The sequence below is a fragment of the Chrysemys picta genome, chromosome 20 (genome assembly GCF_011386835.1).
Source record: "Chrysemys picta bellii isolate R12L10 chromosome 20, ASM1138683v2, whole genome shotgun sequence".
Taxonomy (NCBI): Eukaryota; Metazoa; Chordata; order Testudines; family Emydidae; genus Chrysemys; species Chrysemys picta.
Genome location: NC_088810.1, coordinates 3,038,993 through 3,063,161, shown reverse-complemented (window position 1 = coordinate 3,063,161; position 24,169 = coordinate 3,038,993). Strand labels below are relative to the sequence as shown.

Sequence of the window (24,169 nt, the reverse complement as noted above, 5' to 3'; positions counted from 1 at the left end):
AGACCCAAGCTGCAGAAGATGGAAGGATTTGTGATTGTGAACATGCATGCATGCAAGGGATCCAGGATGTGAGACAGGGAAGGCACACACTTTGCACGAGGGGAGCTCTGAGTGCGAGCAGCCCTGCGTGGGACTGAGGGTCTGGGAGACAGACAGAGTGAGCTCTGCACAAGAGGTGCTGTGACTGGGAGCAGGTGTGTGAGGGATCCAGGATGTGAGTGAGGGAAGACACACGCTTTGCACAAGGGGAGCTGGGATTGTGAAGGCTCCAGGGTGTGAGACACGGCAGGCCCATGCTGTGCACAAGAGCGAGCGGTGAATGTGAGCTATTGTGCAAAAGAGCCAGGCTGTGAAACACGACCACCCTGCCCTTTGCACCAGGGGCACCGTGACTGTGAACAGGCATGTGAGGGATGCCGGCTGTGAAACACGGCAGATGCATGCTTTGCACCAGGGGTACTGGCATGCAAGGGACCCAGTGTGCGAGACTTGGAAAGCACCTGCTTTGCACAAGGGGCTTTGGGATCATGAGCAGCCGTGCAAGCCCGTAGAAACGTGAAATACAGAGCACATGGGTGTCATGACAGGTGGTGGCTCAGTGTGCAAGGGGGCTAAGTGTGAAAGAGAGCGGTTCCCCTCTTCAGACAAGGTTGTGCACGCTCGCACGAAGTGCCCAGGAGGCAGACCATGGAGGGGCACGACCCTCACCTGGGGCAAATGGCCGTGCGTACAGCACAGGCGCACCCAACGCTGGTTCGTGTTGCTGCCCAGCCTGGAGCAACACGAAATAATGGCCCCTTGAGCGTGATGTTTAATGCAGGGGGCGCCGGTGCCTTGCACGTTTCAGCCAAGAGGCAAACCCAAGGCCTCAGCCCTCCTGGTTCCCCCACCCACACCAGACTCAGGGCAGGAACCCAGGCGTCCTGGCCAAAGCTCAGCTCCCGTGATTCCCTTCTGCTTCCCTAAACTCCCCACTGCAGTTTCAGTTCTCCCTCACGTGCTGTCCTAACCCCCCGGAGGTGGCTGCATCTCAGCGCCGGGCAAAGGGGGCCTGTCTAGCCATTTGGGCTTAGTCAGGAACTTCTCAGGCAAAAATGGGAATCGAAAGAGACGAGAGTGTGTGTGTGTGTGTGTGTGGAACTGGAATCCTCTCAATTAACATGACATGACAGCCCCAGCGGGGTTAGATGGAGAGTGTGAATTAACCCGCAGAGGTGTTGGGGGGGGCGTTTCGTGGCCGTCAGCTCTTTGGGGCAGGGACCAGCTTTGGGGTTGGGGTTTGTCCAGTGGCTGGCATCTGGGGTAGGGGTGACTGAGGCACCCCCATAGACCCCCGAATGCCCAGCTGTGATGCCGTACAGCACCTGGCGGGCAGGGCCCTGGGGTGCTAGATGCCCAGCCGTGCTGCCGTACAGCGCCTGGCGCGCTGGCTCCCGTCGGTCTGATGGTTACAGACACAGCTGCTGCATTGGAAATAAAAGAGCCGTTTGCCCACGTGCCCGCCTCTGCCTCTCTTCTTTACTTCTGAGTTCGGCTGCCCTCGGTCCCCAAATCTCCCCCCCCTTTCAGCTGCCCCCTTCCCCACATCCGCCCCCCATCACCCCACGAAGGGCTCCGTTTCTCTCTGCTCCGCAGGCCGGTGAGGAGGGGTTGACCCGGCGTTGGAGCCCAGACCCTGGTCCAGGGGGTGCCTGCCCCATAGGGGGCCTACAGGGACTCAGCCCCCTGTCCCCTGACTGAAGGAGACACCACTTGGGGGCTGGGAATGGGTGGACAACATCGCCACCCGGTGGCCGCAGGGTGGTACCGCAGGTTGCCTGTGCTCCCCCCAGCTCCGAAGTGCAAGAGGGTCACACACCCGATGGGGGCTGGTTAGAGTCAAGGCCGCTGTCGGGTGAAACACGGAGGCACGCGTCTTCCTCGAGGGGATCCCCACTGGGGAACGATCCACGCCGCGGGCCACACTTTGCGGCGGGGCGCCCCCAGCTGTGAGCAGGCGTGCGAAGACCCAAGCTGCAGAAGATGGAAGGCACGTGCTTCACACCAGTAGATTTGTGGTTGTGAACAGGTGTGCGAGGGATCCAGGATGTGAGACAGGGAAGGCACACGCTTTGCACGAGGGGAGCTCTGAGTGCGAGCAGCCCTGCGTGGGACTGAGGATCTGAGAGACAGACAGAGTGTGCTCTGCACAAGAGGTGCTGTGACTGGGAGCAGGCGTGTGAGGGATCCAGGTTGTGAGTGAGGGAAGACACACGCTTTGCACAAGGGGCTCTGGGATTGTGAAGTCTCCAGGGTGTGAGACACGGCAGGCCCACGCTGTGCACAAGGGTAAGCGGTGAATGTGAGCCGTTGTGCCAAAGAGCCAGGCTGTGAAACACGACCAGCCTGTGCTTTGCACCAGGGGCACCGTGACTGTGAACAGGTATGTGAGGGATGCCATCTGTGAAACACAGCAGATGCATGCTTTGCACCAGGGGCTCTGGCATGCGAAGGACCCAGTGTGCGAGACTTGGAAAGCACCTGCTTTGCACAAGGGGCTTTGGGATCGTGAGCAGACGTGCAAGCCCGTAGAAACATGAAATACAGAGCACATGGTTGTCATGACAGGTGGTGGCTCAGTGTGCAAGGGGGCTAAGTGTGAAAGAGAGCGGTTCCCCTCTTTAGATAAGGTTGTGCATGCTCGCACCAAGTGCCCAGGAGGCAGACCATGGAGGGCACGACCCTCACCCGGGGCAAATGGCCGTGCGTACAGCACCAGGCGCGCCCAAGGCCGGTTCTTGTCACTGCCCAGCCTGGAGCACCACGAAATAGCCAGGGCAGGAACGGCCCCTTGAGTGTGGGGTTTAATGCAGGGGATGTCGGTGCCTTGCACGTTTCAGCCAAGAGGCAAACCCGAGGCCTCAGCCCCTTGTGGGCACTAGGGCCCTCCTGGTTCCCCCTCCCGCCCCAGATTCAGGGCGTGGACCCAGGCATCCTGGACAAAGCCCCGCTCCCGTGATTCCCTTCTGCTTCCCTAAACTCCCCGCTGCAGCTTCAGTTCTCCCTCACGTGCTGTCCTAACCCCCTGGAGATGGCTGCATCTCAGTACCAAGGGGTCCCTGCATAAACAGCCCCTGTGACCCACCCCAGAGGTGGCTGCATCTCAGCGCCGGGCAAAGGGGCCTGTCTAGCCATTTGGGCTTAGAGTCGGGAACATCTCAGGCAAAAATGGGAACCAGAAGTGTGTGTGTGTGTGTGGGGGGGACTGGAATCCCCTAAAATAACAGGGTCCCGATGACATGACAAGGAGTAATGGTCTCAAGTTGCAGTAGGGGAGGTCCAGGTTGGATATTAGGAAACACTATTTCACTAGGAGGGTGAAGCACTGGAATGCGTTACCTAGGGAGGTGGTGGAATCTCCTTCCTTGGAAGTTTTTAAGGCCCGGCTTGACAAAGCCCTGGCTGGGATGATTTAGTTGGGAATTGGTCCTGCTTTGAGCAGGGGGTTGGACTAGACACCTCCTGAGGTCCCTTCGAACCCCGAGATTCTCTGATAGCCCCAGCAGGGTTAGATCAAGGGTGTGAATTACCCACTGGGGTGGCGGGGGGTGTTTCGCAGCTGACTGTCAGCCCTTCGGTGCAGGGACCAGCTTTGGGGATTGGGGTTTGTCCAGTGCCTGGTGTGCGGGAGGGGGAAGGGCTGGGGCACCCCTACAGTCCCCCGAATGCCCAGCCGGGCTGCTGTCCATTGCCTGACATCCCGGGGTGCAGGTGCCCAGCAGTTCTGCCATACAGTGCCTGGCGCGTGGGGTGCTGGATGCCCCGCCGTGCTGCTGGACAGCGCCTGGCACACTGTCTGCTGGTTACAGACAGAGCTTCCGCATTGGAAATAAAAGAGCCGTTTGCCCACGTGCCCGCCTCGGCCTCCCTTCCTTACTTCTGAGCTCCCCTCCCCTTCAGCAGACCCCTTCCCCACACCAGCCCCCATCACCCCATAAAGGGCCCCTGCAGCCCCTTCCCCATTGGTCACCCCCCTACTCCTGCAGTCCACCCCCAGGACCCTTCAATTTCAGCTCCCCCTCTCCCTGCAGCCTGCTCCCCACGATGTCAGCTCCCCTTCCCATGCACAGCCCCTTTCACCTACATCTCGCCAAGGCCCCCCAATCCCAGGGACACCCCCTTTTCTACTGCCAATGCCCTGTTTCCTTCCCCAACCCTAGGGGCTCTCCCGGACTTCTGGGTCCGCTCCTTGCTTGGCGGAGCTCGGCCTGGCTCCCTTAAAGAGAAGGGAGGCCAGCAGGGTGCTGGAAAAGATGGGGGGCTGGCTGGGGGACCAGCTCCAGGGAGTCTGAGAAGCCCCTCAACCCCTCTGCTTCCACAATTTCAGAATGGTGTTGGGTGGGGGGGGCACCCTGAGAAATTGCCAGTGCCCCCCAGGGGTGGGGGAGAAAAGGTCGTGACAACTGCTGCGCTTTAGCTCTTTAATTAGGAAAAATCTAATTAGAACAAGAATCCGGTCACTCAGCACCAGCCAGACCCAGGATGGGCGCCAGCACCCCCGAGAGGGGAAAGGCCCCATTCCCCACCCCCCTGAGCCAGCCAGTCACTGCCATGGGGCCAGATGGGAGCCGGCGCCCCCTAGAGGGGAAAGGCCCAGTGCCCCATTCCCCGCCCCCCTGAGCCAGCCAGTCCCTGCCATGGGGCCGGATGGGAGCCGGCGCCCCCTAGAGGGGAAAGGCCCAGTGCCCCATTCCCCGCCCCCCTGAGCCAGCCAGTCACTGCCATGGGGCCGGATGGGAGCCGGCGCCCCCTAGAGGGAACAGGCCCCATGTCGCATTCCCTGCCCCCCTGAGCCAGCCAGTCCCTGCCAGGAGGATGGGTAGGAGCTGGCGCCCCCTGGAGGGGAAAGGCCCCATTCCCTGCCCCCCCTGAGCCAGCCAGTCCCTGCCATGGGGCCGGATGGGAGCCGGCGCCCCCTAGAGGGAACAGGCCCCATGTCGCATTCCCTGCCCCCCCTGAGCCAGCCAGTCCCTGCCAGGAGGATGGGTAGGAGCTGGCGCCCCCTGGAGGGGAAAGGCCCCATTCCCTGCCCCCCCTGAGCCAGCCAGTCCCTGCCAGGAGGCTGGGTAGCAGCTGGCGCCCCCTGGAGGGCACAGGCCCCGTGCGGCCCCGCTCAGGCCGGGGTGAGGAAGCTGTCCAGGCTGTAGACGCCCAGGCCAGGCGGCTGGTTCCGGATCCGGTGCCAGAGGTAGCGAGGCAGGCGCTGGAAGCCCGCCCCACAGGGGCAGCGGAAGCAGGGGGCGCCAGGGTGCCGCCCCCCATGGCGGCCCAGTGCCCAGCGACCCTTCAGCGCCTCCCCACAGGCGGCGCAGAGGAAGGCGGCGCCCTCCAGCTGCCAGAGCTGGTGCCGCAGGAGGTGGAGGAGGCCCCGGAAGGGCCGGCCGCAGCCGCACAGCTGGCGCCCTAGCCCCCCGGCGGTGGGGAGCGGAGCTGGGCCGCCCGGCCGTAGCGCACCCCGCAGTCCGGGCACCAGAAATGCCGGCGCCTGCTGGCGTCCAAGGAGCTCTCAGGCCCCGCAGTGCCAGGCTGGGCCGGCCACCACCTCCTCCCGCCCACCGGCGTCCGCCTCCAGCTCCACCACGATAAAGTCGTCCCCGGCGTCTGGTGCCACGCCCCCCGGCCAGGGCTCCGCTGCCAGCCCACCGCCTGGTGCGTACTCCAGCTCCAGCACCTGGGGCAGCTCGTCAGGGTGGGTGGGCACCAGGTGGAGGAGCAAGGGGGCCCGCGGGGAGGGGGGAAGTTTGACCAGGCCTGGGGGTCGGCACTGTTGGTTGAGCGGCGGGAGGTAGCCCGTGAGCTGGAAAGCCGTGGGCTGAGAGTCTCCGGCCTCGTCAGGAAGTTCCCCCACCATCTGGCTGCCCCACGGGACGAGCCCCTGGGGGTCAGGGAGCAACGGGACCAGGCGGAGGGTCACCGCATCCACCGCCGTGCTGAGGCCGGGCTCGGCTTCCAGGAACAACGAAGGCGGGAGCTCCTCAGCCCGCAGGGGCATGGGGTGGAGGGGACTCACGCCAACTTGGCCTTCTAAGATGGCCGCTGGCTCCTCAGCTCCCACCACCACGGTCCGGAAAGAGTGGAGAGGGCTGGCGCCTACCAGGCTAGCCAAGATGGCCGCCTCCTCCTTGAGGTGCGCTGCTGGTGGGGGACTCCCAGCAACCAGGCTCTCCAAGATGGCCGCTTGCTCCTCAGAATTGATGACCAGCGTCCTGAGAGGGCTCCCATCAATCTGGCCATCCAAGATGGCCGCCTGCTCCTCAGTATTGATGACCAGTGTCCTGAGAGTGCTCCCACCAACCTGGCCATCCAAGATGGCTGCCTGAAATGTGCTCCCACCCATTTGGCTGTCCAAGATGGCCGCCTGAAGTGCGCTCCCGCCAACCTGGCCATTCATTGGCTGTGGCGGACTCATGACAACCTTGCTGTCGAAGATGGCCGCCCGCCCCTCGTCCTCCACGTTCATTGGCTGGGTAAGACTCATGCCAACTGGCCTAGGCAGGCTGAACTCCCGGCCCAGAGTCGGTCTACGCGGCCGGGTCCCTTTGGGCCCTTCTGTGCCCTGCTCCTTGCTCGCTGTCCGGGCCTCGGGCATCTGACGCCCCTTCGTGTGCCCCACACGCCTCCCGGGGTGGGCCCCACCCTGCTGTTTCCTGAGGCCAGGCGAACCCTCCCAGCTGGCCGGCGGGCAGGGGACGTCCCCAGAACCCGCCTGGTTCTTCCCGGCGCCCATCGGCTGGTAGACGTAGGAGGTGAGGGAGCAAGGCCGGGCCCCCCGTCTCCGCTGCACCCGGATGCCCGCCTGCTCCAGCTTGAGGTGCCACTTGACGTGCCTGGTGAAGTGGGACTGGTGGGAGAATCTCTTTCCGCAGTCCGGGCAGCGCTGCTTCCTCCGGGGCAGGGAGTGGGGCAGGGCCGGCCGGGGCCGCCGGGCCAGCTCCTGGGCGTGCTCCTGGGCGTGCTGGAGATAGTGCCACTCCTCCACAAAGACCTGGCAGCACTCCTGACACTGGTAGGCCCCGAACGCTTGGGTCCCTGGGGCGGTGGCAGGCCCCGGGCGGAAGGGGACAATGATGTTCTCCAGAGGCAGCGATTTGGTGGCGAAGTGGGGAGCCAGCAGGTTCGGCGCCAGGGGCCGGGGTGGGCGCAAGGGGGGCAGGGAGGTAGGGGTGGTGGTCTCCCCATCGTCATCGCTGCTGGAGGCTTCCAGGCCTTCCCATGAGAGGCAGTTCTTAGCGTTCTCCTGGGGGATAAAAAGGGGGTAAGTGGGTGGGAGGGGAGAGCACCCCCACACCCCTCCCTGTGATACAGCGTCCCCTACTGCCACACTGGGGAATCGGGGCCAGCCCTGACTGGGGGTTCCCCACCTCCTGCAGCACAGCACCCCTATTGCTGCCGGGGGCCAGCCCTGACTGCCAGGGGAGATCCCCCCATCTCACCACAAGTTCTCTATGGAGTCCCTCCAAAATGAACAGGAAGTGAAGTAAAGTTCTGAGTCCAGACCAAAACTACCCCTCCTAAAATGTGTGGTTCATACACTTCCTGTCTCAAAGTGTAAAGCAGCCCCCCACGCTCCCCTCCAGAGGCAGCCGCATCTCAGGGCCGGGTGAGGGATCCTGTATAAACAGCCTCTGCCCCACCCCAGAGATGGCTGCATCTCCCGCCCAAGCCGGCGCACTCGCTGCTCAGACACGAGCGCCGGGACGTACCAGCCGCAGCGGCAGTTCCTCCAGTGCGCCATCTTCGGTCACTTCAATTTCGGCCCCCAACCTCCATTGCCGGCGCCGGGTCCATGGCTGCCTGGAAGCGAAGCGGGGAACACACTGAGTGGATCGGTGGCAGCACGCCGCGTCCCCCACCGCCCTGACAGGACTTCACAAGCGCAGAGCGGCCTGCTGCCTCCGGTGGGGGGAGAGAGGAGAAACTGAGGCACACAAGCGGGGATGTGCACATGGTCGCACAAAGTATTTATGGTGGAGTGCAGGATAGAACCCAGGAGTCCTGGCTCTCAGCCCCCCCTGCCCTAACCCCTAGACCCGACCCCTCTCCCAGAGCCAGGGAGAGAACCCAGGAGTCCTGCAAAGGCCAGGGAAATGAGACCTCAGTTTCGGGGAGTGGGAGGGGAGTAAATTTCAGGCCACCTGGGAGAGAAGTGGGGTCTAGTGGGTAGAGCAGGGGACGGGGGGAGGCTGCCTACCTGCGGGTACTTGCCTGGGCTGCAGCTACCCAGCCCAGGACCCGCTCGTGCATGGTCCTCGCTGGATCCCAAACACCCCGTGGAAGGGGGAGCAGCTCCCTACGGCCCCGCCCCCGCCAGCCTGCTGGCCCGGAAGCTGGCAGCGGGGGGGGGGGACACAGGGGGATGCTGGGAAGTGTAGTCCTCCCCGCCCCCATCCGGCTGCGGGCTTTACATGGAGGAGGGACAATGTGGCCTGTTTGTCTGGCACAGGGAAGGTGCCTCTGTTGGGGGGCGGGGTGGTGGTGTGCGGGGAGGGGGCTGGAGATGGATGGGGGTGGGGAGAGGGAAGGAGGGGCGGGGGGTTGTGGGGAGGGGCCCGAGAAGAGACACGTGGGTGCAGACGGACGGGGGCGGGGCAGGGACAGATCAGTGGGTGGGGGGGTCCATGGGGGGGCAGGGGGGGTGTATAGGGATAGATGGGGGGTCCATGGGGCGGGGGGGGGGCGAGGAGGGTGTATAGGGATAGATGGGGGGGTCCCGGGGGCGGGGTCCCTGTTCCGGGTTGATTTGTCTCGGGCTAATTAGCCCCAGCCCCCCCCCCCGCAGCGCTGAGCGGCGAGGGAAACTGAGGCACCGGGAGCCGGGTCTGACCCGAGCCGCACCATGACCCAGGATCGAACCCAGGCGTCCTGGCTCCGCCCCTGCTCCAACCCCTCGGTCCCGCCCCGCCCCCAGAGCCATGCAGAGACCCCAGCTCCGTGCGCATGCGCGCTCATGTATTTCCCCTCTACCTTTCTAGCCTCGTTCTGACAGGAGGCCACGCCCCTTAAGAGGGGTCTATTCTGTCCATGCCAGAGCAGTGCGCATGTGCCGCCAGCGGCCCGCGCGGGCGCGAAGCCGCCATTTTGGACACGCCCCCCTCGCGCGCAGGCGCGTTCGGAAACAACGGTGGCCGAGCAGGTTCGTTCCAAGCCGGCGCCCAGATGCGCTGTTCGCGCCGCCGGGCTTCCCCAGCAGCCCGTCCCGGCCGCTGCACGGTACCTCAGCCCCAGTGAGCCGCCCGGTATCCCTCCGCCGTTACCGGGGCGACAGCCCCGGCTTCTGCTCTCAGCACCAGCGCTCAGGTATCGCTCCGCGGGGCGGGGTAAATAGCGCCGGGTGACGCGTCACACTCCCGGTATCCCTCCGAGGGGCGGGCGGTTGGGACGAGATACCCAGTCCGGTATCCCTACGCGGGGAGCTAGTTCGGTCCTCCTTTTACCTAGGGATTAATCCTCCGCCGGGTATGTCGTTCTGCGGGCTCTTTCCGCAGCCCGGTGACCCGCGCAGGGCATGTAGATCCTACAGCTCCCTAACCTAGGGCGGTATCCCTCCGCGGGTGCGCACTGCTCCACCATCTTCCAGTGTATATAGCGCCCCGTATCCCTCCGCGGGCCGTATAGCCTCTGGGGGTGATGTGTCACTCTGCCCCGTATCCCTCCGCGGGCCATATAGCCTCTGGGGGTGATGTGTCACTCTGCCCCGTATCCCTCCGCGGGCCGTATAGCCTCTGGGGGTGATGTCTCACCCCTGTATCCCTCCGTGGTCCATATAGCTCCCAGCATGACACCTCACATCTCTACTGTATTCCTCCATGGGCCATATAGTCTCTGACTGTGCGCAGTATACCCGGGGGGGGGGGGCTCCTCTGCAGGCCATGTAACCCCATAACACTTTATCACTTCTCTGTATCCCTCCGCAGGGTATATAATCCCAGTGGCGCCCCCCCCCCGGTGGTTGGGGTCATAACCCTGGTGCCCAGAATCCCTCCACTGAGCAGGACGTATCCCAGCAGCCTCCTGCCCCGTATCCATCCGCAGGGCTGATGCGCCCACGGGTCTAACACCCCAGCGCCTTAAGAAGCAGGTTACATATTCCTCCACCACATGGGCTAAATAGTCCCCCATAGGTGCTGGGACTAGGTGCGGCTTGACGTGGTTTCCATCGTATCCACGGTTTGTAGTTTGGTTCAAGGGCTCTCAGCCCCCCGTCCCCCATGCCCCTTGTGCGCTTTTCTCTATGGTATCCCTCCACCATGCTGGCAAAGTAGTCCCACAGCCCGCTGCTACGCAGGTTAAGTAGTTCCCTGTGGTGGTTTGCTCCTCCACTGGGCTGGGTAAATAGTCCCTGGTGGCTTCACCACTTCTCCAGTATCCCTCCGTTCTTCTGTGCTCGTGTCCTTCTGCCAGGCAGGGTAAATAGTGCAGAGAAAATAGTCCCTGTCTTCCCCACGGTGTCTCTGTGTCTTGCTGGTTAAATAACCCTGGTGCCCTTCCACCCTGTCGAGTAAATAGACCCCAGTGATCATGTCTCTTCTGTGATATCCCTCCGCAGTGTGGGGAAATAGTTCCCAAGCGTGTTCTCACGCGTATATGTATCCATCTGCCATACCAGGGAAATAGTCCCTAGCAGCCTCTGCAATATATTCCTTCTTCACCTGTTCAGAGAAATAGTCCCTAACGGCCTCTTTGGTATGGTATCCCTCCACCTCACTGGAGAAATAATCCCCAGGTGTTGTCACATTCTCCCATACGGTATTCCTCCCCCTGCTGGGGAAATAGCCCCCGCGTGTTGAGCCTCATCTATGTGGCATCTCTCCCCCCTGCGCCGTGTCCCTCCGCCGCACCGCTGGGGTTGACGTGACTCTCGCCCCCCCGCAGGCGGCGGCCATGTCGGACTCCGGGCACAGCCAGCCCGGCCTGTACGGCCCCGACCGCCGGCGCCGCTGGAACCGTGACAAGGAGCTGGGCCCCCCGGGCGGCCCCCAGAGCCTGTCGGGGCCAGGCCGGGACCGTGACTACGGCCCCTGGGACCGCGAGCGCCGGGTGAGTGACGGGGCAGGGGAGGGGCCGTGGGGTGCGGGAGGGGCCTTGCGGGGACCCCCCTCACCCCTCTCTGATCTCTCCCCCAGGAGCCCGTGGAGGAGCCGGTCGGGTCCGTGATGCAGAAGACGCCCATCATCCTGGCCAAGCCGCCTGCTGAGAGGGTAAGACCCACATGGGAAGGGCGCTGCCCCCCAGGGCCTGTCACACCCACCCTTGTGTGTGAGACTCCCACCAATAGTGGGTCTTGAACCCACCACCCGCAGTGCCAGCCCACAGGACTCTGCTGCTTCAGCTAAAGGAGGGGCTTCATCAGCAGGCAGCTGTAGTAGAGCTGGTATCCTCCACAGGAAGCTAAAGGAGTTACTCTGTCAGCATGCAGCAGCAGTAGGCTATTAGCTACTATATAGAGCAGGCGCCAAGCAAGGGTGTCTCACAACCGCTTCTTAACCATTTGCCGGATACGTGAGTCCAGTAAGAGTAAATGAGCTGGGCAGACCTTGGTCAGGACTCCTGGGTTCTGTATCAGCTTGAGGAGGGGAGTGGGGTCTAGTGGTTAGAGCAGGGCGGGGCGGGAGTCAGGACTCCTGGGTTCTGTCCTCAGCTTGAGGATGGGACGTGGGGTCTCTACCAGCCTCATTCTCCCCACAGTCCAAGCTGGCCCCTGCTCCAGCTCCGGCCCCACCCGCCACTGCCCCGTCCCCCATGGAGAAGCCCATCGTGCTGATGAAGTCGCGGGAGGAAGGCAAAGGCCCCGCGGAGGGGGCTGCCCAGCTCCCCACAGCTGCCGCCAAGGGGGAGAAGGAGGGACAGCGCCCCACGCAACCCGTCTACCAGATCCAGAACCGGGGCATGGGATCCGCTGCCTCCAGCAGCACCATGGACCGTGAGTACCCGCTTCGGGGGCGGGGCTAGGAGGAAGGGGGGAGTAGGAGGAAGGGGTAGGGGGTTGTAGCCCCAGGGGGATGGGATGTGGGAAGAGAACCAGGTCCCCTTTAATATGCATGTAGTTACCAGTGCCTGCCACCAGATGGCGGCCAGCCTCCAAGCAGCTAGTGGGTTTGGAGGTGGGGAGGGGGATGGATTTGGAGGCTGGGGTGGGAAGAGCTGGGAGCCAGGACACCTGGGTTCTCTCGCCAGTGGGTTAGAGCAGCACTGGGTGGGACATCACATAGCGAAGCCCCTGGCCCGGGCTGTCAGACTCTCTGAGCCCCGTCTCTTTGTCCCTCCCCCAGCCGTGGTGGGCCAGGCAAAGCTGCTGGCCCCGGAGAAGATGAAGCACAGCATCAAACTGGTGGATGATCAGATGAACTGGTGTGACAGCGCCATCGAGGTACCTGGCCCCGGGACGCCCCCCACCCCACAGAGATCCTCCCAGTCACCCCCTGCCCCCCCGGGCCCTGCTAGTGAGGCCAGATCAGAGCCGGTGCCCCCTAGAGGAGAGAGGCCCCGTGCCCCATTCCCTGCCCCGCTGAACCAACTAGACCCTGCCCTGGGGCCAGATGGGAGCCGGCGCCCCCTAGAGGGGAAAGGCCCCGTGCCCCATTCCCTGCCCCCCTGAGCCAGCCGGTCCCTGCTCTTGTACTGCTGCTCCGCAGGACTCCTGGGTTCTCAGGGAGCCGGCAGTCACTGGGCTCTCTCTCCTTGGCAGTACCTGCTGGACCAGACCGACGTGCTGGTGGTCGGGGTGCTGGGATTACAGGGCACCGGCAAATCCATGCTGATGTCTCTGCTGTCGGCTAACCAGCCTGAAGAAGATCAAAGGTACGTGGGGTGGTGGTGGTGGGGGGCTTTGTGGGTGTTTCGGGGGGGTAGCAACTGGGGAGGGGGCATGCACAGGGTCTGGCACGTTCATGGGGGGGATGGGCATGAATGCTGAGTGACCAGGGCATGGGGGGAAAGGGGGAAGTTGGGGTGGGATGGAGGGGGGGTAGGTGGGTGGATGTGGGTGCTGGGGGGGGGGGCACCGGCAAGTGTTTGGGGGGAAGGTGGGATATTGGGGGACAGTGGGGAGGTGGGCTGTTGAGGAGTGTCGGATGGGGGATGGGCATCAAGAAGCAGGTCAAGGGGGCACATATTCTCCTTCCTCCATCCCTACTGACCCTTCTCTGTCCCCCCCATCCCCCCCATCCCAGGGCCTACGTGTTCCGCACCCAAAGCCAGGAGATCAAGGAGCGCGGGGGGAACCAGACCAGCGGCATCGACTTCTTCATCACCCAGGAGCGCATCATCTTCCTCGACACCCAGGTCCCTGCCCGCCCCCTTCTCCAGGGGACACCCCCGTCACGTGGCAATGGGCATGGAGATCCTGGCGCAATACTGCCTTTGGCCACCAGGGGGCATCACCACATGACTCCACCATTTGTGACCGCTGGGCCTGCCACCCTGACGAGCTCAGTTCTCAGGACGAGGCTCCCCTGGGCCGGGAGCAATAGGGGGTCTATGTGGCACATGGGTCAATGGGGGCTGATTGGTGGTAGGGTGGGGATGGCTGGCTCCCTGGCTCTCTAGAAATGGGGGATCTCTACGGGCTGTGGGTGGATTCCCCCATTGGCCAAGGCAGGGTTACGGTGGGGTGATTCAGTGTGTGTGTATCGCCCCCTGCTGGCGGGGATGAGCCCTGCTCCGTGTGTGTCCCTGTGAGCACCTCGCACGGCTCTGGACAGTCGGACGCTGTAACGCTCCCTGCACCGTGTCTCCCTCCAGCCGATTCTCAGCCCTTCCATCCTGGACCATCTCATCAACAACGACCGCAAGCTGCCCCCCGAGTACAACCTGCCCCACACCTACGTGGAGATGCAGGTAGACTACTGCCCCCCACCTCCCATCCGGCCCCAGGGCGGGCCCTGGCTGGCTTACTGGGACAAGGAATGGGGAATGGGGCCTTGCGCCTCTAGGGGGCGCTGACTCCAATCCGGCCCCAGGGTGGGGGGGAAGGAGGTGGTGGGTAGTGGGATACACAGCAATGATTGGTTGCTACTATTTGGGGGGGCATTTGCTTTGCTGGCCGGGTCCTGGGGGGAGATCCCACCCCAGAGACTCCTCCTTTGACAGCTGCTCTGCTCCCCGCAGTCCCTGCAGATCGCAGCCTTCCTCTTCACCGTCTGCCACGTGGTCATCGTGGTGCAGGACTGGTTCACCGACCTCAGTCTGTACAGGTGAGAAGGCCCCTAGCAGGGTGGGGAGTGGGGCGTGGGGCCGTTCCCCTCTGGGGGGCGCTGGCTCCCATCCAGCCCCACGGCTGAGACTGGCTGGCTCAGGAGGGTGGGGAATGGGACATGGGGCCTTTCCCTTCTAGGGGGCCCCAGCTCTCTTCTAGTCTCAGGGCTGAGACCTGCTGGCTCTGGAGGGCAGGGAATGGGACATGGGGTCTTTCCCCCTCGGGGGCGCTGGCTTCCATCCAGCCCCAGGGCTGGGACTGGCTGGCTTGGGGCAGGGGGATGGGAAATGGGGCATGGGGTCTTTCCCCTCTAGGGTGCGCCAGCTCTGATCTGGCCCCAGGCTGTTTTGGGGGATGGGCTCCAGGCTCAGCAATTCATGTGTGAATCAAGTTTGCCAGGTCTCAGCCCCGTTCCCAGCAGGGACAGGGAACCCCCCTGCCCCTCCCACAGGCACTAAATGGCCCCGGGGACCCAGGCCTCCCCAGCTCCCCACTAACCGCAGCTCCCTGTGTCCCCACGGCAGGTTCCTGCAGACGGCCGAGATGGTGAAACCCTCCACGCCCTCCCCCAGCCACGAGTCCACCGGCTCCTCGGGCACCGACGAGGGCACGGAGTATTATCCCCACGTCGGTGAGCAGCCGCTGCCCCCTGCGGCACAGCGCCCCCTAGTGCCGTGCTGGGGCATCGGGGCCAGCCCTGACTGCCAGGGAGAGCCCCCACCCTGCTCCCTGCAGCACAGCGCCCCCTAGTGCCGTACTGGGGCATCGGGGCCAGCCCTGACTGCCAGGGAGAGCCCCCCACCCTGCTCCCTGCAGCACAGCGCCCCCTAGTGCCGTACTGGGGCATCGGGGCCAGCCCTGACTGCCAAGGAGAGCCCCCGCCCTGCTCACATAGCACAGCGCCCCCTAGTGCTCCATTGGTGAATTGGGGCCAGGTTATTCTAGCAGGTGTTGGTCTGTGCAGTGATGTCCAGGCTGAATATCCTCTCCCCCTCGCTCCAGTTTTCCTGCAGAACAAGGCCAAGCGGGAGAATTTCTGTCCCCGGAACCTGAAGCAGATGCACATGGTTATCGATAAAATCATGATGCACTCGCACCTGAAATACAAGGGTAAGCCTTCCCCGCTAGCTCCCCCTGCGCAGGGGTGCGGTGAACGGGGCCCCGGACACCTGGGTTCCAGGACGCAGAGCTAATGGCCCAGCTCCTGCTGGGGAAAGTGCTGGGAGATTTGGAATGACCAGGAATGGCTGGAGGCTTGGGTGTGATTCTCACCTCAAAAGTAACAGCACCCCGTAGTACTGTGCTGGGCTTTGGGGCCAGCCCTGACTGCTAGCCCCCCACCTTGCCCCCTGCAGCACAGCACCCCCTAGTGCCACACTCTGTCTCTGTCTCTCAGGCACTCTCTCCATGCTGGAGTGTAACATCTTCCCTGGCCTGCCCTACGACTACCTGGACACGGAGGTGAATCTCTTCCTGCTGCCGTTCGCGGACAGTGACGCCGACGACACTTTCCCCAGAGCAGGTAGGGAGTTGGGATCCCGCCCCCGGAGTCGTCCTACTCTGCTGTCCCTCTGTGCTGCCCTAGGTGGCGCTGTGTGTATTTGTCCCCCTGGGCTGGGGAACAGGCATCTGCAGTCCTGGGGCGTGGCCTCTAGGACGGCACTGTCCTATGCCCCCTTGTGGTCCCTGAGTGCGGGCCCTAGGGCAGTGCCCTCCTCTGCCCCCTGCCGTCCTCGGGGCAGCCCTATTTTCATTCTCTCCCCCCTTGTGCTTGCAGCTCCTGGGGGTGGCCCCCTCTTCTCCCTGCTGCCCGGGTACAAGGGGCACCCCAGCTTCCAGTCGCTCATGGCCAAGCTGCGCAGCCAAATCATGTCTATGGCACGGCCCCAGCTCTCCCACACCATCCTGACGGAGAAGAACTGGTGAGGGGCCGGATACAGTTGAGGGAGCAGGGGATTATGGGTAGGCAGGCTGGGTAGGAGATTATGGGGCAAAGGATTATCGGTAAGAAAGTTTGGGGATGTACTGCAGGGAGTGGGGTGGGGGCTCTCCCTGGCAGTCAGTGCCAGCCCCGATGCCCCAGGGCAGCGCTAGGGGGCGCTGTGGTGCAGGGCGCGGGGTGGGGCTCTCTCCCGTGGCAGGCAGGACTGGCCCCGATGTCCTAGGGGGCGTTGTGGTGCAGGGTGGGGGCTCTCCCGTAGCAGGCAGGTTTGGGCCCAATGTCCTAGTGGGCGCTGTGCTGCTGGGGGCGGGGTGGGGGCTCTACCCTGGCAGGCAGGGCTGGCCCCGGTGTCCTAGGGGGCGCTGTGGTGCAGGGGGCGGGGTGGGGGCTCTCCCGTGGCAGGCAGGTTTGGGCCCAATGTCCTAGGGGGCGCTGTGCTGCTGGGGGCGGGGTGGGGGTTCTCCCCCGGCCATCGGCGCTGACCCACATGCTGTGCACCCCCCGGCAGGTTCCACTACGCGGCCCGGATCTGGGACGGGGTGAAGAAATCCTCAGCACTCTCGGAGTACAGCCGCCTGCTGGCCTGAGCGACTGCCGCCCACGGAGCCGCCGCGCTGGGGGGCCGCACCGGGGCCCCCACCCTCTGCCTCCTGGGGCACAAGGGGTCTGCTGGGCAGCCCGGGAAGTGCTGTTTGGTCGCTGGCTCCAGGCGGGGTGCGGGAGAGCCCGGGCGGGATGCCCCTCCTGGGCCACCATCCCACTCCCAGAGGGCACCCGGGGCAGAGCCACCTGACCCCCCCCCTCCCCCCCCCGAGCCATCGGAGCTCTCCCAGCCAGACAGGGGTACTGGGGGGTAGGGGGGGAGCCCTCGCCACTCCCAGCCTGCCCGGGGCTGAGAATGCACCCTCTGCAATGCCACGGGGCGGGGATGAACCATAGGGCAGGGCCATAGTCCTGAACCAGTGCCCCTTGGAGCTGAGCCCTTCATCTCCTCTTCCCCCGCTTCCTTCCTTCTTCCCCCTTCATCTCTCCTCACCCCCTTCCTTCTATCCTTCCCCCCCTCATCTCTCCTCCTCTCCCCCTTCCACCCTTCCTTCCCCCCCCCATCTCTCCTCCTCACCCCCTTCCACCCTTCCCTCCCTCCTTCCTTCCCCCCCATCTCTCCTCCTTGCCCCCTTCCACCCTTCCCTCCCTCCTTCCTTCCTTCATCTCTCTTCCTTGCCCCCTTCCTTCTGTCCTTCCCCCCTTCATCTCTCCTCCTCTCCCCTTCCACCCTTCCCTTCCCCTTCATCTCTCCTCCTCGCCCTCTTCCACCCTTCCTTCCTCTCCTCCTTCCTTCTGTTCTTCCCCCACCTTCACCTCTCCGTCCCTTCTTCCTTCTGTCCTTCCCCTGCTTATCTCTCCTTCCTTCCATCCCTCCCCTGTCTCATCCACACCAGCCTTAAGGAAGAATCTCTTTCCTCTCCCCCATTCACGCCCCCTTCTTTGCCTTTCCCACTGTCCCTGCCGCATGTGACGCTCAGACCCCATACTGGGGTCCCCCCACAATGGCCATAGGGTCTCCCCTCCATCCGTGAGGACCCTCCATGCTGTGCCCTCCCCCCCCTCCCCTCCCCAACACACACCACCCCTGCTAATAAAGAGGGCTTGAAGCTGGGCACTGACTTTGTGGTGGATTTTTTTTTAACACCCGGAGAAGTGGCTGCATTGGGGCAGAGCACCTCGGGCGGACCCCCCTCCCCACCCCCAGATCCGACCAACGGGCCCATCCACCTGGTATCGCACCCGCAAAGCACCAGACCAACAGGCCCGTCTGCCCGGCGTCGGGCACCTGCGACGTCTCAGACCAACGGGCCCGGCTGCGCTGGTAGTGGGTTGAGTGGGGGCTCAAGTTAGGCCTTTGTGGAAAGATTGTGAAGTCAGCACTGTGTTCCCTCTCAAAGCCAGGGATGGAATCCAGGAGTCCTGGTTTCCAGTCCCCTCCCTTCTCTAACCACTGGAGTCCTGGCTTCTCCCCCTGCCCCCACTGTAACCACTAGACCCCACTCCCCTCCCAGAGCCAGGGATGGAACACAGGAATCCTGGCTTCTTCCTCCCCCCCCCCCCCCCCGCCTGCCCCTGCTGTAACCATTAGACCCCACTCCCCTCCCAGAGCCAGGGATGGAACACAGGAATCCTGGCTTCTTCCTCCCCCCCCCCCCCCCCCGCCTGCCCCTGCTGTAACCATTAGACCCCACTGCCCTCCCAGAGCCAGGGATAGAACCTGACTCCCATTTTCTACCCCACCATCACAAATAAGTTTGTTTGTTTTTTAATCAATCACCTGCAAAACAATCTCTCGTTTTGCTGAACCGTACCCTGATTGCACCAAAGCAAGGTTGATCCCAGACCAGGGGCGCTGAGCTCCCACAATCCTCCATTGGGAGCCGCAAGGCGCCCCCTGCAGGGCCCCAAAATAGCACCACAGCCCATGGCCTCCCGTTACCCCCTGGTTTGCTTTCCCCCTCCGCGGGAGGAGACCGCACAGCTGGCACGGACCAGGTGCCCCTGGGGACAAGTCTGGAGAGCCTGTGGAGGCCAGCGAGTCGCATGTTGCTCTGATACCCGCTGACTCCCCAGCCGGTGTCCATCAGCCCAACACCGGTTTACTCTCGCTGAGGATCCAACTCCGAAATCTCTCCCGCGTGGGGATTTCTGCCATGGCCAGTGGACTGAGCTCCATGCCACGGTCAAGATCCCCCCCCCCCCTCGCCCCGACCATGGGGCTCCCTGGTCCCTCTTCAAACATCTGTCTCAAAGGCCTTGATGAGGACATTGTGGGCGTCCCTGGCGACTTCGTCGAGGAAGCTGCGGAGCATGTAATAGGTGGTTCCGAAGGAGATCCCCCCGGCCGCCATGGACCCGAACACTGGCACCGTGCTGGCCAGGTACTCTATGAACATCAGCGCTCCCCCTCCGGCTTTGGTCAGCAACTTCAGCACCAGGTCCCTGGAGATCTCCTTGACCAGAGGCGACTTGATGGCCTCCTTGATGTCCTCCACGGGTTTGCCCCACCTTCTCGGCCAGCTTGCAGAGCGACTCGTCGTCCAAGCCGAAGGTCTGGCGGTACGCGGAGAGGGTTTTGACCAGGATGGTCACGTCGCAGACCACCGAGAGCCCCGGGATGGGGACAGCGGCCACTCCGCAGGAGATGGCAGCCAGTTTCCAGATCTGCCTCTGCAGGGCTTCCTTCTTCCTCTGCAGGATGCTCCGCGAAAGGTTGGGCAAAGCCAGGAGGAACGCGTGCCTCTTGTGGGCAGGCAGCTCCTTCTCCAAGGTCTCCTCCAGCGCCAGGAAGTCGTAGCTGCCCAGCTCCCAGCTGGAGAGGAGGAAGACAGTCGGGGAAGCCACCCCTTCGGCCAGGAGCCGCCGGCAGCAGTCGTCCCGGATCTGCGTCAGGACCCCCTGCTCGCTGTAGCTTGCCGGCCGCCGCCTTCTGGCCGCGTCCAGGTCGGCGTCCACCTTGGAGCGCACGAGGTAGAAGCGCTTGCCCATCTTCTGGATCTCCCGGGCCAGCTGGGCGTGGTTGGCTCGGAAGCGCTCGGAGGCGATGAGGATGAAGAAATCATAGCGGGGGATGCCCACCCGCTCTAGGTAGGCGTGGGACTGGAACTCGGAGGTGCCGATGCCCGGCAGGTCCCACATCGTCACGTTGGGGTGCTTGGGGTGGGGGTACGGGGTCGGCTCCAGGGTGGTCTCCACCACCCCCGTGGCGGCCGCTCCCTCGTCATCATCCTGCAGGCCACGGATGGCGTTGACGAAGGAGGATTTGCCGGAGCCAGACTCCCCGGTCACGGCAATGTCCAGCTGGGCGTTCTCCAAGTCCTCCAGGCTCTCCAGGATCTTCGAGGCGGCTTCGTCCAGCCGTCCCCCTTCCAGGGCGTCTCGGAGCTCCGCGATGTCCTCGTCGGTGATGATGTCATACTCCTCCGTGAAGTCGGCGGAACGCTGGTCGCTCTCCGGGGGGGTCTGATCAGCCATGGGGCTTGGGAGAGCGCTTGGGGGGGCAGAGAGATGCAGAAGTGGGGGTTAATGTAGGGAAACAGAACAACGGGGCCTTTCCCCTCTAGATGACGCTGGCTCCTATCCAGCCCCAGCACGCGGACTGGCTGGCTTGGGGGCAGGGAATAGGGCATGGGGGCTGCTGGCCCTATTCCAGCCCAGGACAGGGGACTGGCTGGCCACTGGGGGGTGGGGGTGGGCAAAAGCCAGGAACCCAGGCCAGGGCACTGCTGGGCTGCGCTCTTCACCTGTCCCCACCCGCACCTTCGCCACACATCTCCTGAACGTGGCCCCCATCCCTGGGGGTTTAGGCAGAAAGGGGGGAGGGTTCCCAGTTTGCACCCCCCGGCCAGTCTGGGTTGGTCGCTCTCCGGCCCCGTGGGGCACTGCCTGGGTCCCCCCGGGGCACAGCCCCATTTGGGATGGTGGAAGGATAGATGGGGGGGTCCCCGCCCTGCTCTGATTCAGTCTGTCTCCATCTCTGTTTGCCCCCCGGCTCCTCTTCTGCCCCCCTGATTCCACCCCCGGCTCCCCCTTCCGACCCCTTTGCCCTCTGCTTCCCCCATTCTTCTCCCTCTGCCCCCCGGCTGCCCTCCCAGCTCCTCCCCGATTCCACCCCCGGCTCCCCCCTCCGTCTGCCCCCCAGCTCCTCCTTTGTCTGCCCCCCGATTCCACCCCCGGCTCCCCCCTCCGTCTGCTCCCCCTTCCGACCCCTTTACCCCCTGCTTCCCCCATTCTTCTCCCTCTGCCCCCCGGCTGCCCTCCGTCTGCCCCCCAGCTCCTCCCCGATTCCACCCCCGGCTCCCCCCTCCGTCTGCCCCCCAGCTCCTCCTTTGTCTGCCCCCCGATTCCACCCCCGGCTCCCCCCTCCGTCTGCTCCCCCTTCCGACCCCTTTACCCCCTGCTTCCCCCATTCTTCTCCCTCTGCCCCCCGGCTGCCCTCCGTCTGCCCCCCAGCTCCTCCCCGATTCCACCCCCGGCTCCCCCCTCCGTCTTCCCCCCCAGCTCCTCCTTTGTCTGCCCCCCGATTCCACCCCCGGCTCCCCCCTCCGTCTGCTCCCCCTTCCGACCCCTTTACCCCCTGCTTCCCCCATTCTTCTCCCTCTGCCCCCCGGCTGCCCTCCGTCTGCCCCCCAGCTCCTCCCCGATTCCACCCCCGGCTCCCCCCTCCGTCTTCCCCCCCAGCTCCTCCTTTGTCTGCCCCCCGAGTCTACCCCCGGCTCCCCCTCCCTCTGTCCCCCATTCCGACCCTTTTGCCCCCTGCTTCCCCCCATTCTTCTCCCTCTGCCCCCCGAGTCCACACCCGCGGCTCTCCGGCTGCCCCACCGGCCCCGGCTCCTTCCCTCGCCCCCTCCGGCAGCTTCCCGTCCGCCCCGTCCCTGCTTCCTCCCCCGACTGTCTGCCCGCCTCTGCCCCCTTTCCCCGTCTGTCCGTCTGCCCGCCTCTGCCCCCCGTCCCGGGGTTACCTCCCGAGTGGGGACAGATCCGTCCTTGTCCCACGCTGGGGGCGACCCGCCGGCTGGAGAGTTTCACTTTCGTTTCCTCTGTGTGTGTGTGTGTGTGTGTGTGTGTCGTTGCTGCCCCCTGCTGGACGGAAGGAGCCCTGCTCTGTATGTGTGTGTGTGTGTGTGTGTGTGTGTCGTTGCTGCCCCCTGCTGGACGGAAGGAGCCCTGCTCTGTGTGTGTGTGTGTGTGTGTGTGTGTGATTGCGCACACCCACCCCTGCTGGAAGGCATTAACTCGGCTGTGTTTGTCCCTGTGCCCCTCCTAGAGCAAATCCCCACAACCTCCGCCCCCTGCCCTGTCTGAGCCCAGCCCGCCGCTCATTTACCAGCTGCCGGCGTGTTTAACCTTGTGCCACCGGGCAGCTCACCCCGGCAGGGACCCACACGGCTCATCTCCTCCTCCAGCAAGGCCAAGCCCAGCTCTGTTCGCTGCACACAGCTAGGGTGACCAGATGTCCCGATTTTGGGGGCTTTTTCTTATATAGGCTATTACCCCCCCACCCCCTGTCCTGATTTTTCACTTGCTGTCTGGTCGCCCTACACACAGCAGATATCATCCCCTCCCCGCTGGGCCCTGGTCACTCAACAATCCAGCCTGCGGCTTGCTCAGAAAAACCAGTGCAGCTGTGCGTGCGTGAGACCCCTCGTGCCACCCACTCGTGCTCAACACCGGGAGGTGCGGCACTGTTCATTCACAGTCACTGGACGCGGCGGGATTCACAGAGCGACAGCGTTTATAACCCAGAAAACCCACCTACGCCGGCAGGCTGCGTTCTCCGTCCCGTGGGAGCCTCCAACATAAACTATAGCACTCGTCTTGCAAGGATTATTGCCTCTCCCCTCCCCCGAATTTCCTGCTACCGCGAATATTTAAAATAGATAAAAATGGGGCGGGGGGGGGGAATGTGTCACACACATAATTTGGCCGCACAACTGTGAACATATAAATGGGTAAAAATAAAATAACTTAAAAATACGGAGCGATATTATCCATCGAAATTGTATATAAACAAATCGATTTCTGCGGCGCCTGAATCTATCCTGTGTGTGGTGTCGGCCGTGTTGCGTGTTCCCTTACGTTCATTGTATCGCGTGTCGCAGTGTGGTGGGGTGTGTGCCCCACCCAGGCCCCGAACGGCTTCGTGTGGGCCTGAGATGGCGCCAGGCTGCACCGGCAGAGCCAGGGGCTGGAGCAGGCGGGTGAGTATAAAGAAGGGACGTGGGCAGCAGAAGGGGGCTGAGGGGAAGGAGTCTGCAGTCGCTCCCTGGGACTAGCAGGAGCCCACGGGGAAGGAGAAGCCCTGGGCCCTAGACTGGCTGGAGGAGGCTGGCAAGCAGCCGGGGAGGGTAGACAAGCCACTGGACTGGAGCAGGCCCAGAGAGAAGGGCTGGGTTTGGATGGCCAGGGGGCCTGCCTGTGGAGGAACAGCCCAAGGGAGCTGAAGGGGCTTAGAAGAGCCAAGCGTAGGGTGACCAGATGTCCCAATTTTATAGGGACAGTCCCGATTTTGGGGGCTTTTTCTTATATAGGCATCTATTACCCCCACCCCGTGCTGATTTTTCACACTTGCCATCTAGCCAACCGTGAGCGAGGCCGGGTTGGACGAGCCCAGGAAACGACAGGCAGGAGCGGCTGGTGGGGGCAGGTTCCGGTGTAGCGGGAGGGCCCGGTTTCCCCAGTGAAGGGGGCCAAGGCCGTCGGAAAGCCCAGAGGCAAAGGGGAAGCACCTCAACGCCACGTGGCTACGGCAGGAGGACATTGGCGACAGCAGGGAATTTTTCCTGGCCACGTGCAGTGTGGTCCCTCCAGCAAGACTGCCCCTCATGCTCTATACTCACTGTCGTCAGATGTTCGGCTGCGTGCGTGTGTTCTCCCTGCGTGGGGTCCCCGTCCTGCTTTGATTCAGATCTCCCAGCTCTGCGCAGGCGGCCGGCTCAGCAGCCCTCGAGGGAACGGCCCAATAAATCCACAGACTCGGTTCGTAGCGAAGGCACTCGGTCAGGTTTATTGTCAGCGAAGCACGGTGCTAAGGCCCTGGTAACACAGGTATGCCCCTTGCAATGAACTAGCTAAGTTAATGTCGGGACTTTCCATTATCTCCTAGGCCTGCCAAAGACTCTCCCTCTGTGTCTTTATTCACCCATACAAACAAGTTACGCATCACTCCTGACGTATTTGGGTGCCGCCTTCTGATGTATTTGGGTGCCACCCATTACCTTGTACATGTTGGTTTGATCAAAACATCTCTATTCATTGCCCTGTCATCCTGATCTTATCTTTCGGCTGGGTCAGCGTGTTCCTGTTCTCTTTGGGGGATGTGTTTGGTATCGAGGTGTTCGGGTATCACCTTTCCGGAATGTGCTTGCGTCCCTGTTCTTACGCCGGCACTACTTAGGAATGTGTGTTTCTGCAGGATTACCCCCGTGAGCAGGGCCTGCCTCTTGCTC

At 63.5% G+C, this 24,169-nt stretch overlaps 3 protein-coding genes across 7 annotated transcripts; 1 reads left to right on the top strand and 2 right to left on the bottom strand.

Annotated features, from left to right (window-relative positions):
* Positions 1-4,446: 4,446 nt before the first annotated feature.
* On the bottom strand, positions 4,447-9,372 carry LOC112060898 (uncharacterized). The gene is made up of 3 exons (XM_065574759.1): positions 9,254-9,372; positions 7,743-7,833; positions 4,447-7,276 (listed from the first exon to the last, which is right to left on the bottom strand). Exon 3 carries the CDS (start codon positions 6,764-6,766, stop codon positions 5,546-5,548), a length of 1,221 nt encoding a protein of 406 aa, XP_065430831.1. The 5' UTR covers positions 6,767-7,276; positions 7,743-7,833; positions 9,254-9,372; the 3' UTR covers positions 4,447-5,545.
* SMG9 (SMG9 nonsense mediated mRNA decay factor) lies at positions 9,197-17,833 on the top strand. Of its 5 annotated transcripts, none has more exons than XM_065574755.1 (15): positions 9,197-9,336; positions 9,954-10,117; positions 10,912-11,076; positions 11,163-11,237; positions 11,725-11,959; positions 12,309-12,406; positions 12,725-12,837; positions 13,209-13,320; positions 13,780-13,875; positions 14,146-14,231; positions 14,758-14,864; positions 15,236-15,343; positions 15,630-15,755; positions 16,011-16,155; positions 16,684-17,833. In XM_065574755.1, the coding sequence occupies exons 3-15, from the start codon at positions 10,921-10,923 to the stop codon at positions 16,760-16,762; spliced, it is 1,536 nt and encodes a 511-aa protein (XP_065430827.1). In that variant the 5' UTR covers positions 9,197-9,336; positions 9,954-10,117; positions 10,912-10,920; the 3' UTR covers positions 16,763-17,833. The 5 variants fall into 5 exon arrangements, with proteins under 5 accessions (XP_065430827.1, XP_065430825.1, XP_065430826.1 ...); XM_065574753.1 differs by having other exon boundaries at positions 9,954-10,206; XM_065574754.1 differs by lacking the exon at positions 9,954-10,117.
* Positions 17,834-18,809: 976 nt separating this feature from the next.
* LOC101937340 (interferon-inducible GTPase 5) lies at positions 18,810-21,822 on the bottom strand. The gene is given in 3 exon segments (XM_065573760.1): positions 18,810-19,225; positions 19,227-20,211; positions 21,683-21,822. Coding segments are annotated over 2 exon segments (1,239 nt in total). The 5' UTR covers positions 20,196-20,211; positions 21,683-21,822; the 3' UTR covers positions 18,810-18,955.
* Positions 21,823-24,169: the final 2,347 nt, after the last annotated feature.